This window comes from Odocoileus virginianus, chromosome 11, assembly GCF_023699985.2.
Source record: "Odocoileus virginianus isolate 20LAN1187 ecotype Illinois chromosome 11, Ovbor_1.2, whole genome shotgun sequence".
Classification (NCBI taxonomy): domain Eukaryota; kingdom Metazoa; phylum Chordata; class Mammalia; order Artiodactyla; family Cervidae; genus Odocoileus; species Odocoileus virginianus.
In genome coordinates, this window is record NC_069684.1 from 21609184 (window position 1) to 21625491 (window position 16308).

Sequence of the window (16308 nt, forward strand, 5' to 3'; positions counted from 1 at the left end):
TCTAGATACAAAATTGTAACAGTTTTGAGGGAAATCAGTAGAATAATCAGAAATCTCATGAAAAGATGAATAAAGAGCACAATAATTTCATATCTTGCCATTGGTGGTTTTTTTTTTTTTAAATGTTCAAAGTTTGCATTTGTTATTTGTCAGTTGGGTCCAGATGTCCCTTAATGCTTTTTCTGTTTGTTTTGTTTTTAATGCCATAAAAATCAAACTTAACACATAAATGAAGTACATACTCTGAGCACAGCTAGGGTGATGCCAAAGCTCAAAGCCAGGTGTAGGCATATGAAGAACTGTGCACCTTCTGTGAAGCCTGAGGGACGACCTTGCCCACGGTGTTCATCTGTGTTCTCATGTTCACAAGTGGGCACATCTATTTGAATGGGGTTGAACCCTTGGAGGAAGTTTGTTCCTCTCTACAAACTTCCTTTCTTTAAATTACAGTATAGTTGATTTATAATGTTATGTTAGTTTCAGATGTAACAAAGTGAGTGAGTTATATATTTTTTTTTCAGATTTTTTTTTACACTGTAGGTTATTACAAGAAACTGAACATAGTTCCCTGTGCTACACAGTAGGACCTTGTTTATATATTTTATTTTTTAAAGATTTTTTTGATGTGGACTATTTTTAAAGTCTTTATTGAGTTTGTTACAGTATTGCTTCTGTTTTTGTTTTGGTTTTTTGGTCACTAGGCATGTGGGATCTTAATTTCCCCAACCAGGAATCAAACCCGCACACCCACTGCATTAGAAGGTGAAGTTAACTACTGACTGCCAGGGAAGTCTGTATCTGTTTCATATATAGTAGTTTGTATCTGCTAATCCCAAGCTCCTATTTTATCACTCTCCTCTTTCCCCTTTGGTAACCATAAATTTGCCAGCAAATTGTCTTTTGTCAGACAAGAAGATTGTACAGCTCACCTTGCTTGTTTTGATTTGGTTGGTAAGCTCCTAGCCCTGCTCAGCCTAGGCTTTCTTTCTATTCATCTACCACCTGTTGGTTTCATTAGATTATTTGAAAGAAAAATCTTAGAGCATCTGTGACATTGAAACTGCTTAGAATCCCCAGTGGAAGTAGAAGGATTAATGACAACATCAGAGAACTATGGTTTATCATGAGAATGCAAAAGCAATGGAATCTGAGCACCGGCTTTCTGAGACCTCACCATAGAAGGAACATTATCAAAGTGGCTACACCCATGCTTTTTCCCAGAATAGAGGAGGCCCTGCATATACAGTTCACCTACCTTTACCCTCCTCACTGGATAGAGCAGATAAACAGTCGGGGGATTTGTGTGTAGTGATTTTACAAATTATTATTGCAAAATATTATTATTATTAAATAATATTACAAATTATTATCATATAACTTATGCATATTATTATTTTGATAATAGTCCACAATTAGCAAGTCATAGCAAAGTGTTGTGACACCTGCCACCAATTTGGGTTATTGATGCAGAGAGGCCTTTCCACAGCTTGAATGACTGTGAATATTTTTTCATATGCCTGTGCTGAGTTTCACCTGATAGCTGGAGATCATTACTGGTAACTGATTATTAAAAAGCTGAGATCATCTGAAGTCAATGACTCTAAGCAGAGGGAATGTTTTGCTAAAGCAGTACTAGACATGCTAAATGAACTGTCTTAGCCGAATGAAAACTTGTGTTCTAGCTCCCTATGGCTTATTTTTTTAAAAAACTAGTATAAAATATTGCTAATTGAGGTATCTAGGCTCCTACATGGTAGAGGGGACTTTTTTATTTTTTAGCAATCCTTTTTTTAAAAAAAATAATTGTATTTATTTATTTTATTTTTGCAGCAAGTAGGGGCTACTCCCTAGTTGCGGCGTGCAGGCTTCTCATGGTGGTGGCTTCTCCTGTTGAGGAGCGTGGGCTCTAGGGCACATGGGCTTCAGTTGTTCAGCACGTGGGCTCAGTAGCTGCAGCACATGGGCTTCAGTAGTTCAGCACGTGGGCTCAGTAGCTGCAGCACATGGGCTTCAGTAGTTCAGCACGTGGGCTCAGTAGCTGCAGCACGTGGGCTTCAGCAGTTCAGCACGTGGGCTCAGTAGCTGCAGCACATGGGCTTCAGTAGTTCAGCACGTGGGCTCAGTAGCTGCAGCACATGGGCTTCAGTAGTTCAGCACGTGGGCTCAGTAGCTGCAGCACGTGGGCTTCAGCAGTTCAGCACGTGGGCTCAGTAGTTCAGCACGTGGGCTCAGTAGCTGCAGCACGTGGACTAGAGTGCCGGCTCAGTAGTTGTGCACAGGCTTAGTTCTCTGTGGCATGTGGGTTCCTCCCAGACCAGGGATTGAACCCGTTTCCTGCACTGGCAGGCAGATTCTTTACCACTGAGCTGCTAGGGAAGCCCCTGAGGGGACTTCAGATGAGCCTAACAAAATAGGGCCATGAAAAGATCACTGGAAGAGGATCTGGGTGTAGAACTAGTTCTGCACTGCCAAATTTTATAGTTTCTCTGCCTTCATCTCTTCAGAAAAGGAGGACCTGAGTCTGAAGATTTTTACTGGATCTCGCAGTTAAGAGAGAACATAGATTTCTATGTTGAAAATGCAACTAAATTGAAAGTCTAATGGTATCCTCCAGGCATGTAGTAGTGTGTGATGCACAGGCTTTTTTCAGCATAGAGACTTTGAAATGTACCTGCTGTCTTTACCCTGCAGACTGACCTTGAGTTGGATGCTGAGTAGGGGCTTGGTGCAAGGTCTTTTGTTTGCAGTAGTGCCTCTTTGTCTGCTAGATGTGCACTTTGAGTAGTGTCTGTTTTTCCTTCAAGAAGTTAGGGTGGATCTAGGTGGAATCACCTATACTTTCTAACTCTGTCCTCTTACAATTCATGAGATGCCGGGCTGTGTACTTCTCTGGTGAGCAGTGCTCACTCAGAGTGACTGCAGCTTCATGGTTAAGAAGGTAGGCTCTGGAGTGGGAGTTGTTTTGGTTCTATTCCAGTCCTATGATTCATTTGCTCTGTGACCATGGGCAAGTTATTCAGCCTCTGTGCTCAAGCCTTTTCAAATGTAAAATGGGGAAATTGTTGACCCTACCTTTAAAGTGTAGAGCACTGGGGGCAAATGTCTGATCCCTAGTAAAAGCCCCATAATAGACCACTGAACTTGCTTTATTCCTGCATAATATGAGGCATGAAGCTATGTCCTGGAACTTATCACAGCCCGGTTGTGAGCACCTGAAAGGAGAATCAGAGGAAGGGGTGCAAGGAAAGATGGTGCTTCAACCATTCCTGGGAGACTGATGTTTATGCTCACCTTACAGCTCTTTAGGGAATAAAATTACCTCAGACTTTTGCTAACTTAATTCAGTGTCTGACAACTTCTCTTGCTCAGGTAGTTATTCCTTCTGTGTGGCTTAATTACCTATTGTTGCAGTTCCAGTGTGGGGTGAAGGAAAGGATAGCGGGTCTGGCTCTGAGATAAAGGGTCTGCCGAAAACCCGTTGGATTGGACTCAAACACTCATGCTCAGCAGATAGGTGCAGAACTTCCTTCCCCTGAGAACACCCAGTGAGGTGCCCCAGGGGCTCTCTGCACACGTCTGCAGGGCCACCAGGAGGGACCAGGGTCGGTGCTTAGCCAGGACCTCGTACATGTGGCTCTGGACTCCCACTGGGCCCTGAAAGTGAAAGTCGCTCAGCCATGTCCAACTCTGCAACCCCGTGGACTATAGAGTCTATGGAATTCTCCAGGCCAGAATACTGGAGTGGGTAGCCTTTCCCTTCTCCAGGGGATCTTCCCAACCCAGGGATCGAACCCAGGTCTCCTGCATTGCAGGTGTATTCTTTAGTAGCTGAGCCACAAGAGAAGCCCAAGAACACCGGAGTGGGTAGCCTATCCCTTCTCCAGTGGATCTTCCAGACCCAGGAATTGAACCGGGGTCTCCTGCATTGGAGGCAGATTCTTTACCAACTGAGCTATGAGGGAAGCCCACTGTAACCTGAGCAGCTTCATATTCCTGCTTTCTTTGTGTTTGCTTGAGAGATCACACCAAGAGAAAGGGTTATGCAGATAAAAGAAAAATTTGAAGACCTAGAGGCCAGTGCATGTCCCCCCAAACCCACCGGACATGACCTATCATTTGGGAGCTGATGGTTGCTTCTTGTCAGCTCCTCTGAGCTGCCTGTGTTAAAGCAACAACATCGTGTATGTGTGTGTATGCATGTGTACACATGCTGTTTTACTCACGGTAATGGTGGGGGGAAGAGGGAGGATAAATGGGAATATTTACAGGGAGAGGAACTTTATAAATCCAGGACATAATTATTATGAGACTGGAAAAGGCCCCCTCTAATACATCCGAGGGAATCATCTTGACCCAGCTTTGTGTGGGTGGGTCCCTGGGAATTAATAGAGGGTTTTCATCTCTAGCCTATATGATGGGGCGGCAGTGATTGAAGCCCAAGGTTGAGAGCAGAACCATTTGGCACACCCCCACCAAATGAAATAGGTTCAGAGGGATATTGACCAAAATAAAGGGAGTGAATACAGATTGTGCACGGGAAGATTTATGCCCACTGAGTGCTGTGCAGTGATGGGCTTGCAAGAGCTTCCCTCCAAATCCTGCCCCGGGTGCATGTCAAGGCGAGAGAGTTCAGTCTCACCAAGCACTGCATCCTCATCTCTGACAGAAAACTGAGTGATGTTCAGGTTTTTAAGTGATGGCCTCGGAGGATGGCCTTGGAGCACCAGAAGGTTCAGGTGGAAACTCCTCTGCCTGTCTGACTCCAGGAGGTGGGTCTCCGTCCCTTCTCTTGAGTGAGAGCAAGGATGAAAGCATCACTCAAGACTGTGGAGTGGGAGAAAGCTGTCTCCTAAGGCAGCAGTAACCCCCAAAGTCATGTTTGAATGATGAGATTTCTCTGCACACTTGGTTGTAAGTTTCTGATGGATGTAAACTTCTCTGGTTAGGTCACTGCTTTTCTCCTGCTTGGACACTTGGGAAACATTTAAGGTTGGGCTGACATCCTTGATGCCGTGTGGTACACTCCATTAGATACTCTGCATAGTTACCTAACATTCCTTAAACCACCCTGCGAGGGTAAGTGGTACCTTCCGCACTATACAGATGAGGAATCTGAGGTTTCAGATTTATAGGACTTGTTGACCATTGGTGGAGCCAGAGTTAGAATCTGTACGTGATTGATTTTAAGATGTGAAAGAGGAAGAAACTAGTTGCCATTCCACTGCCAAAAATTGGCCTGAAACCAGCTTTACATGCAGCAGATCTACCTTAACAAACCTTCTCCCTTATTTCAGCAGCTGAAATCACACACATAGACACATACACACAATCACAAAGACTTCTTTCTTCTTTAAATTGTTTGCTAAGCCAGAAGCAACCGTGGATCACTTGAAATGATGCATGATTACCCCAGTTGCATTTTTCTTTCACCTTGAACACTGATCACAGCAGACGTGTCCCTGTGGTGTTGAGTGAAGCTTGCTATAAGCACTTACTGCACCTCAGTAAATGAATGAATGAATGGGTGAGTGACGGATGGTGACAACGGGAGGGGTGGACGCCTCTTGGTGGGAGGAGCTCACCTGTCTTCCCTGTCTGTCTGCTGTCCTTCCCAGGGTGGCATGATCGCACTGCTGCTGTCTATCTTGTGCCTGGTGATGATCCTATACACTCGCCGGCGCTGGTGCAAGCGCCGCCGGGTCCCCCAGCCCCAGAAGAGTGCCAGCGCCGAGGCGGCCAACGAGATTCACTACATTCCTTCCGTGCTCATCGGCGGGCATGGGCGGGAGAGTCTGCGCAACGCCCGTGTGCAGGGCCACAACTCCAGCGGCACCCTGAGCATCCGGGAGACGCCCATCCTGGACGGCTACGAGTACGACATCACCGACCTGCGCCACCACCTGCAGCGGGAGTGCATGAACGGAGGGGAGGACTTCGCCAGCCAGGTCACCCGCACCCTCGACTCCCTGCAGGGCTGCAACGAGAAGGCAGGAATGGACCTCACGCCAGGTGGGCGACTCCGTTCTCATCTCGTGGCTTTAGGGGGCGCTAGGGAACAGCTGTTCTCTAATTTCATGGTTGGTTGTCATACGTACATATTGAGATGTGCCAGGGCCCTTTCCCAAGTGGGCATGAGGAGTAAGCTTTCTCCTGCCATGATGGGAGCTGTCTTCTAATATAGAAAATCAGAACAAGGATAAATTGGATCCCTCTCCGTTTCCACTTGGCACTGAAAACAGAGATACTTTGAAAAATTTTTTTTTAATTTATTTTTTAATCGAAAGAGAATTGCTTTACTGTGTTGAGTTGGTTTCTTCCATGTAACAAGGCGAATCAGCCATAATTACACATTTATTGCCTCCTTCTTGAGCCTCCCGCCCCTGCCCCCATCCCATCGCTCGAGGAAGTCACAGAGCACCAGGCTCTCCCTGTGTTATATAACAACTTCTCACCAGCTATCTGTTTTACACATGGTAGTGTATATATGTCAATGCTACTTTCTCCATTCATCCCACTCTCTCCTTCTCCCACCATGTCCACAAGTTTCTCTATATCTGTGTCTCCTTTACTCCCCTGCAAATAGGTTCATCAGTACCATTTTTCTAGATTCCATATATATGCATTAATATATGATGTTTGTTTCTCTCTTTCTGACTTACTTCACTCTGGGTTCTAGGTTCATTCATCTCACTAGAACTCACCCAGATTTGTTCTTTTTTATAACTGAATAATATTCCTTTGTGAATATGTACCACATCTTCTTTATCCATTCATCTGTTGACAGACACCTAGGTTAGGAAGCAGAGGTACTTTTATATCCAACAGAAGAGTGGGTTAGAGGCTTTTTCATATGTAATGAGCAATCCCCAGGGAAATAAGAGATAGAAAGAAAGATGTATATGACATTTTTGTATGTAGTATATTTGCATGGGCAGTTTAATTTTCCATTGACATGGAGGGGACAGAGGTAACTGTTCTCTATGACTCCTGAGACTTTGGCCTGGGAAAATTGTTCTGCCTTGCCTATAACTTCTGTGGTCTTTACAAGAGATGTACTTCTTCAAAGAAAATGAAGGAATGCAAGCAAACCATTTGACCTTAGACACTTTGTATATCTATGAAACACTGAGTATAGAAGAGTCTTGGACCTAATGTGGCTGAACAAGACCAAGGTCGATAAAATGCAGAGAGGAAAAGACCGTACTTTTCATTTATAGCCTCTCCCTCATACTTCTATAAATAACAACTATCTGTAGATAAAATCCAAAGACAATGATCCTTCAAGGAACTGCCCAATTATCTTTGAAGAAGACATTGTTTGAAATGAATCTTGCTTATGATGTATGGACTTTCATTGGGGCTTGAAAAGAGTGAAATCGCATCATGGAGGTTTCCATCCTGTGTATCTAGAGAAGATTCCCTAAGACTAGGAATGACTTAATAAGATTTAAAGTCAGAAATACCTGGAGAGTAGGGGGACATATCTTTAATACCTCTTCCTTTTCATAGCACCTACCACAGTGCTAAGCCCACCGAGTAGCCATATGACTGGAGGCTCAGGGAACAGGCAGATAGCATGAATATGTGAGAGGGCCTGGCTGTCGGACAATAGGGAACGGTGCAGACTGGGATGAGAGAGAGGGGGCAATTTCTGTCTGAATGCGCTGAAATTCAAATTTTTGTCAAACCCTGTGCTGACCAAAGGAAAGAAATCTGCAGTCTCTCTGCCACCAAACAGCCACCCATGGTGACCCTGTCAATATAGAAGTGGTTGAATTGTATTTCCTTTCTTCACGCCTTCTCTTATAACTCTGTCATCCCCTGGAAATCAAAGAGAAGTATTTCAGTCTCTTCCAGTCTCTCACTTTAAAGCTTTCCCTTTTCAATTTCTATGAAACCCCATCTACCTGGTTCATGCAGATTTCCTTGCTCTCACTTTCTTTCCACTTTTTCTCTTCAAGTTTCCGCCTTGACCTTCCCTTATACAGGAAGCGACAATGCCAAGCTATCGCTGATGAACAAGTATAAAGACAACATCATCGCCACCAGCCCTGTGGACTCCAACCACCAGCAGGCCACGCTGCTCTCTCACACCTCGAGTAGCCAGAGAAAAAGGATCAACAACAAAGCAAGAGGTATCCTCGTCCTCTATGCGGGATTAAAGGTGGCTCCCTTCATGTCAGGGGAGGCAGGGCTGTTAATATCCTTGACACGCTCTCAGGCATGGCTAGAGTGACTGTGTTTGGGCAGTATTTCTCTTTTTTTTCTTCTGTAATATTTATTTGGCTATGTCAGGTCCAGTTGCGGCATGCAGTATCTTCACTGGCACACAGACCTGGTCTCCCTGCGGTTTGTGGGGTCCCAGCTCCCTGACCAGAGACCGAACCCCCACTCCCCAGACCTGCCAGGTGGATTCTTAACTACTGGGCCACCAGGGAAGTCCCCGAGCAGTATTTCTGCGGGCCTGTAGAGCGCTACTTACCAAAAATGTAAATACATCCAATTCTTTTGACCAAGTAATTTCATTGGTGAGAATTTATCCTTAGTAAATAACTGGACAAGTGCACAAAGATGTGTGTAAAAGACTTTTCATCACAACATTGTTTAAAAGAGCAAACAATTAGAAATAGCTTAAGTGTCCATCAGTGGGGAATTGCTTAACTACCTGTACATCTGTCTCCCATCCAGTGACTTAAGATGATACTGTAGATCTATATCTGTTAATATGGAAAGTAGCCCACCATCTATTCAATGGGGCAAGACTGAGGTTATAAAATAGAAGGTACAGCAGAATGCCATTTTTAAGGGGAATTTTTAAAAAACCTTTATCTGCTTCCGTATGAGAAGAAAGACAGGGTGCATTCATCAAATGTTCACAGAGTCTTTCTCCAGTTTAGAGGACATCAAGGTTGTTCTTTTTATGCATTTTGGGGTCTTTTGTCTTTTTTCTCTCTTCTTCATGTTGAATATATATTAAAACCTAGAACCAGAAAAAATATAGATATTAAAACATATCAACATGTGCCCCTTAAGACATGATTCCAGTCTCTATCCACCAGAGTCATGACATGTAATGAAGACAGTTTCCCTTTTCCCCTGTCCACCTGCCATCCATGCCGTCCTTCTCTGGCAGGTGGCCCTCCTCGGTAGGAGGATGGGCTGGGTGCAGGGAGGGCCCCAGTGATGGCCGTCACATAAAGATCCGCTTCTCCAATGCATCTGTGTATCGGAAAGTTCTAGTCTCTGTGGCTCCTCCTCCCAGACTGTCAGTCACCCTGCTCTTGTTTTTCCCTTGAACTTGCCCAGTGATTTGGTGTCATGAAGACAACTGAAGACATTTTCTTTGCTCTTGTCTTTTTACTACAGCTGGTTCCGCCTTCCTGAACCCTGAAGGGGATTCTAGCACGGAGGCAGAAAATGATCCCCAGCTGACCTTTTACACTGACCCCTCGCGGAGCCGAAGGCGCAGTAGAGGTAGGAAGGCTGGAGGGGCGAAGTGGGGAGGGAGGGGCGGTGGGAAGGGGAAGGCACGGAGCTGCAGAGGTGCTGGGTCTAGGTGGGGGCTCTGGGGACTAAAGTCAGTTTCTGCAGGAAGATTGGCGTTTCCTCCTAAGGAGGAAGGAAGAGCCTAGAGTGGAAGACTTCAGAGAATCATCTCTCCCAGATAATGGCACTCTCAAACAGGTTTCCAGGTTGTTTGAAAGGCTGTTTCTTGGTCAGAAGACTCTCAATTCCTTCTGGAAGCCTCAGGAGTCATATTTTACTGTTTAGACATAGGAAATAAAGTTGATAAAGTGTGTTATGTGAAAAATAGACAATATATGTACCTGTGCTTACCCAGCCATCCTGAGATTGAGTGAGACAGACAGGGCTTATGGGGTGGGATAGTTGAGGAACCGTGTGGCCTGAAAAAACATGTGTAATGGTTTTGGGCCTTTAATCATCCACCCAGCAGAATCACAGGAGCCCCATAGTCCAAGTCCCCTCCCTTTTCCTGGCAGGACCCAGTTTGGTTCATTCATTCTCCTTAGCATTGATAGAGTTGTGCGCCATGCAGCCACAGTCCACGCCTCTCCACGCCGATGTTCAGTGGCTTCAGGCGTGGCTGCTGCCGCTGTGGCTGCCACTGCCTTTGACCTTGAGGTCTCACCGTCATCATCGCTGAGGGAGGTCTGTGTTCAGGCACCAATCAGCTTCACCATTTACTTGCTGTGTGATATTGGATAAGGACAACAACTTCTCTGAGCCTCCGTTTCCATGTTAAATGGGTAAGCAGTACCTCATGCACAGGGCTAAGTTATATTAAAATGTGCTCTTATGGTGACTGACACGGCATTGTGAGATCTCTACTGTGTTGCTGTTAGAACTCTCCACAGTGGAACCTCGGGGTTTCTACAGCATTTCATCTTAGGTAATTTTAGACAGGGGCCCCTTGAGATATATTGGAGGGTATTTGACATCATCTTGTGTTATAGTCAGTGACCTGTCCCCCAAACAATAATCAACCAATGCCCCCCAGTAAACACCTATCTTTTGGCTCTCTCCCACCTCCACTCAAGTTCCTGACATAATGAGAAATTCTTCCCAGAGACTGAAGGAAGCCCTGTGAATTCCTTAGTTCTGGCTTCTGCAGGCTCTGCGGCTCTCAGCACAAAAGTTCTTCCCACGACTTTCCTCTAGAGATAGTGGGGCTCTGGGCCACCTAATCTCTGATGTCCCAGTATTCCTAAGGTGAGAACATGGACCTTTGACCCTCATTACATATTTCTATACAGCAGAGAGTTGACCTAGGCCCATCGACCCTAGGCCACCACAAAGCAGGGTAGCTTTCTGCTTTAATAAAACCCTGCTTAGGAAAATCTATAGTAATGAGTTAGAATGAGTTTCTTTGCTGCATAAAACTATTCCTTTTAAAATACCAAGCTCTCCTAGTGAATCAACTGTTTGTTGTGATTAACTAGACTGTAAGCTTCTTACGGATGGGCATGTCTAATTTATTTTTCCAAAGTGCCTAGTGAGGGATTTTGCCTGTAATAGATGCTCTCCAGTGTTTGTTGAATTGAACTGGATACATCAATCAGGCCAGCAGGAAATTTTATAACCCACATGCCATGGGTCAGGCTTTGTGATCGGTAGTAGAAATGTGAAAACATGGCACAGTGATAAGGCTTAATTTAATAATATAAATAAAGTAAAATGAGTACTCAGAAGAGAGAACAGTTAATTCTACCTGGCAGCAAAAGGAGACAAAAAAGGAGAAAATAACTAGCCTTGGTTTGTATACAATGTATAGAATTTCTTGAAAGAGAAAAATCTAGGGGAAGGGCATTTAAGTAAAGGAAAAGAGCACATACAAAGCCTTGAAAGCACAAAAGAACATGGTATTTTCAAGCAAGGAAAAGGAGTTCCGTATGGCAGCTGTAATCCAGGATTTGAATAAACAGGCACACCAGGAGACGAGGGATGTGGGTGGGTAACAGGCTAGCTGCCAGAGGACCATGCAAACCATTTATTGGGTTTGCACTTGGTTCTGTAGGTCAAATGCATTTAAACCTTGTACTGCAGTTGGTAAAGAATCTGCCTACAATTCAGGAGACCTGGGTTCGATTTCTGGGTTGGGGAGATCCTCTGGAGAAGGAAATGGCAATCCACTCCAGTATTCTTGCCTGGAGAATACCATGGACAGAGGAGCCTGGTAGGCTACTGTCCATGGGGTGGTAAGAGTCAGACACGACTTAGCGACTAAACCACCACCAGCACTGTAGGTCAAAGGGAACCCCTGGAAATTGTGAAGTCCAGTAGAGATGCTGGGTGATGGGTTGATGCTGCAGAAGGACCAGAGAGACAAGAGGCTGTGTAGCAAGTGGCAAGTGCCTGTGAACGGTGACAGCCCTGTGTGAGAAGGGTTGTAACAGCAGGGTGCAGGGGGGCTGGAGGGAGAGCAAGGAATGAGTGAGAAACTCTTCTCGAAGGTTTCAGGGAAGTGTTTACAGGGAGATATTGTTTGAGCTGAGACCTGAAGAATAGGCTGACAAGGTGACAAAATGGCATTCTGTGGAGGAGGAAATAATATGTGCAAAGTCACAGGGACATAAACTATAATTGTCTAGTCAGAGCACAGTGAACGGTTTATGAGAATCAAGCTTCCGGGGCAAGCCTGTGGTTTGCTTCAGAGACAAGGCTGGAAGATCAGGAGAAAGTCCACCGCCTCTACTGAAGGACTTGAACCTGACACTTCAGTTGGAATCATGGGAGGGTTTTAAGGAGCCAAGTCCCTGGTCTACTCAGCTTCGTGAACCATCCCTCCAGGGCAACGTGGAGGCTAGATGAGAGTAGGGAAGGGTGGGGTGTTGACCAGGGAGACTGGGTGGAAGTCTATGACCACAGTCTGCGGGTGAGATGATGGGCACAGGTATGGAGGCAGAGGGTGGAGTAAGAGAAATTTCAGACACAGAATGAGAAAAAGATCTCATGACACTGGTGACAGGGAGGATGTGGCTTATGAGAGAAGGAAGAGTTAGACATGATGGGGCTTTTGAACTTGGAAACCAAGGAGATGGCAGTGCCATTCATTGGGCAGTGGATGTGGGCAGGACTGGAGGGAAGTCGGAGAGCCCAGTTCTGGGTACTGCATTTGAGTGCCTGAGGGCCATTCTGGTAGTGGGTCTGTCTGCTGCTCGGGCCTGGTGTGGGCTAGAGGTAGAGTGTGTAAGTGTGGGAAACAGGCTCCATGTTGAAGGATACTCACATAAGTAGAATATCTCCAGATAACAAGGGACAGGGGGTCCAGAGGCCACCTGCAATTCTGGAATCTCTCCTTCCCAACTATTACCAACACACCCACTCAAGGAACCTGCTCCCATAAAAGATGTGTGCATCCATAGACCAAATCTTTCCCTGTGTTCCTGAGAACAGTGGTTCCAAAGCCCTCACTGGGCCCAGCAAGTGAATAGTGAATTGTCTGGGGGTTGTAGCCTTGCTGGACCTGTGTGCTGATTCTGGCTCCCCTCCTTAGTAGCTGCCTGAGTCTGAGCTGGCCCTGTGGCATCTCTCTGCAGGATTTCTATGGGCGCTGCCTCATTAGGCTGCATCACTGTTAAATGATGTGACCCATGGGAGACCCTGGACACTGGTGCCTGACACATAATCACACTGCATGAATGCTCACTGTCACTGTAAAGCTGATCCCTTTGAGCCTTATTTCCCTCATCTGTAAAGTGGGCAGTTTCTGTTCAGACTCATAGACATCGTCAGGAAGCAAATGTTTCACATCATGTATGTAAAAACACTGAGCACTTTGCCGGCCAAAATAGACGCCTCTTATTGCTATCAGTAATAAATACTTACACAGACCATAACTCCATAGGATCCACACATTTTATTGGCAGCTTGCCTTGCTCTTTTAAGTTCCCACATCTATGAAAGGTCCCTCTTGTTAACGCCCAAACAGAAAACACACCCCCAAAACCTCCCTTCTGAGCCCTGTCCCTGCCTACCTGGACATGTTTCTTAACCCTCAGCTTTCTTATTTTATCTCTAAGCCTCCGTTTATAACCGAACCCCAAGGACTGCAGGACTGGGGAGAACCTTCAGGTGTGACAAGAGCCAGTTCCTTGCTTTCCTCTTTCCAGGCCCTAGGACGCCTGGCTAGGGGTGGGAGGTGGTTTGAGCTCCAGGAGTGGAGGAACTGGTTTGTGAGAGCACCCTCTATGGAAAACCAAGGAAAGTGCACGGACTTCCAGCGTCTGGAGAAAGCCTTGCCACCACCCTTGAGCAAGAGGTTAGAGCCCCGCCAGCCAGCCGAGTAGAGGGCAACAGTGCCCTCCTTTATGATTTCCCTTGTGAACCCGGCTCAGGAGGTGTGCACGGGAACTTGCACGCATCTGACCATTGTTGACCCTGACGACCACCTGTGGCCCAGTCCCCTCTGACTCCAGGCGATGCCACGGCATTCCCTGAAGGTGAAGGTCACTGAGCTCGTGGACTTAGACACATCTCCCACCTGGGCTATGTGTGCACGCCCCCTCCCCTGTTTGCCAGGTCGGGCAGCAAAAGGCCCTTCACTGCCAAGATGCTTACCACCAAATGCTTTGCTTTCGTCTTCTTTTCAGTGGGCTCTCCCCGAAGTCCTGTGAACAAGACGACCTTGACATTGATCAGCATCACCAGCTGCGTGATCGGCCTCGTGTGCTCCTCTCATGTCAGCTGCCCCCTCGTGGTCAGAATCACCCTGCACGTCCCGGAGCACCTCATCGCTGATGGTAAGCCCACCTCTGAGGATTCCGTTCCTCCTCCCCTACCCAGAGGGGAAGGCTTCAGGGTGGGCATGGAAGGTTCAGACAAGCCAGGGTGCACTGTGACCTATTACTATTAGAAAACAAAATGAACCTAGATAAGAAAGACATAGGACAAAATTAGATTGTCCACTGATGAAATCAGATTGTTGTGTTGTTCAGTCGCCCAGTTGTGTCTGACTCTTTGTGACCTCATGGACTGCAGCACGCCAGGCCTCCCTGTCCCTCACCATCTCCTGGAGTTTGCCCAAGTTCATGTCCATTTCTGATAGAATCAGAAAACATGTTAAAAAAAAAAGAGCAGATCACTCTCTCCTCTCTGTGCCCATTTCTGTTTGCTTTTCAATAAGCACCTGTCTCAGACAGTAAAGCATCTGCCTGCAATGCAGGAGACCTGGGTTCTATCCCTGGGTCGGGAAGATACACTGGAGAAGAAAATGACAGCTTACTCCAGTACTCTCACCTGGAAAATCCTATGGGCAGAGGAACCTGGTAGGCTACAGTCCAAGGGATTGCAAAGAGTCAGACACAACTGAGCGACTTCACTTCACTTGGTGGATAAATGCAGAGCTTACTGGCTATAGGTACATAGCCACCAAGATTGTCTTAGCCTTTGAATGGGGAAAAGCTAAGTGAAATAGTCGAGTGTTGAAGTATCAGTCATGTTTCCAATTGGTATGCCTGGTGAGAAATTCCTAATTGCAGTAACTTACTATGAGCCTAGCAAGCTGAAGCAATAATTTACTTTCACCCAGGGGAACCCCAATATAATGGAGGAATAATATAGGTTTGGAGAGTCCCTGAATTAGTAAAGCCCAGAGCACCTAATTGACTTGTTAATGTCTGTTCTCTCAGTTGCTGTTAAGGCTGAAAACAGGTGGGGACTGTCTGGGGGGTTAGAGAGCCTGCTATTTCATGGCAACTGAAGACAGGCAGCAGGTCCCTGTTCCTTGGATGAGTGCCAGCGCCTGTGGCTGGGTCTGATGGAGCCATGCCACAGCCATCACAGAGCTGCTCTGTCCCTCTATCCCTTGGGTCCACCCTAGTAGAGATGGGATGGGGTGAGTCAGCAAGGGATGATATGGCAGGAGGTCCAAGAGGTGGCCGAGCGTCTGTCTGCCGACTCCTTGCTCTGTGACTCACTGTGGGCCAGGATTAGTAGAGGTAATGACCTTGGGTTGGGGCTAATCTGCAGAGCATCCCTTACTCTGTCTTCTGTGATGCACGTGTATGTGTGTCGAGCGGTGGGTGGCGGATGTTGTGTGCACACACAAGCCCATCTCCTCTCTCTCCCCCTGCAGGGAGCCGCTTCATCTTGCTGGAGGGGAGCCAGTTGGATGCAAGTGACTGGCTGAACCCTGCCCAAGTGGTTCTCTTCTCTCAGCAAAACTCCAGTGGACCCTGGGCCATGGACCTCTGTGCCCGGCGGCTCCTGGACCCCTGTGAACACCAATGCGACCCCGAAACTGGTAGGCGGGAGCATCGGGCAGCGGGTAACTGTCAGAGTTCATGCCTCTTGCAACCACCGCCTCAAAATCCAGGCCACCCCTCCTGATTGACCCATTATCATTGGGAGCCAAGGCTGTGCAGACTGGCAGCATGTGGTTGGGCCCCTGAGCGTGTTGGCTTGAAATGTGGGTCGTCTTCTGGTAGAAGCCTTGGAAGCATCCTGACTGTAGCTCCAAGCCCCACAGATATCTCAGGATGACCTCCACAGCCCGATCCCCTCCAGTCAGGGGATATCAGCTATGGGGGCTGAAATCATTGTAAGTGTTTATTGCAGAAAATTTGGACAATTTAGAAAAGCGTATAGAAGAAAACGATACTCATCTATAATTCTGTCTCCTGGAGAAATCATTTACAAATTTTAATGTCCTCCCTTCTGATCTTTTACAGTGACCGATTCTTAGAGGTTTGTAAGCACACTAAGTCCTGTAGAGTTTTCTTGATTTTTTTTCACACATTCTATCACGGGAATTTTCTAGAAACACTAAATAATCCTCAATAATGTAAT

At 46.4% G+C, this 16308-nt stretch overlaps 1 protein-coding gene across 3 annotated transcripts in view; it reads left to right on the plus strand.

Moving 5' to 3' along the window:
* Positions 1-16308, plus strand: part of ASTN1 (astrotactin 1) — a 349784-nt gene that overhangs the window by 151270 nt on the left and 182206 nt on the right. For 2 of the 3 annotated variants that reach the window (XM_070474037.1, XM_020879725.2), the window contains exons 3-7: positions 5616-6009; positions 7989-8135; positions 9367-9474; positions 14112-14261; positions 15596-15763. In XM_070474037.1, coding sequence (XP_070330138.1) covers positions 5616-6009; positions 7989-8135; positions 9367-9474; positions 14112-14261; positions 15596-15763 — 967 coding nt within the window. Of the gene's footprint in view, positions 1-5615; positions 6010-7988; positions 8136-9366; positions 9475-14111; positions 14262-15595; positions 15788-16308 lie in introns of all 3 variants that reach the window. The other variant, XM_070474036.1, reaches the window with a different exon arrangement.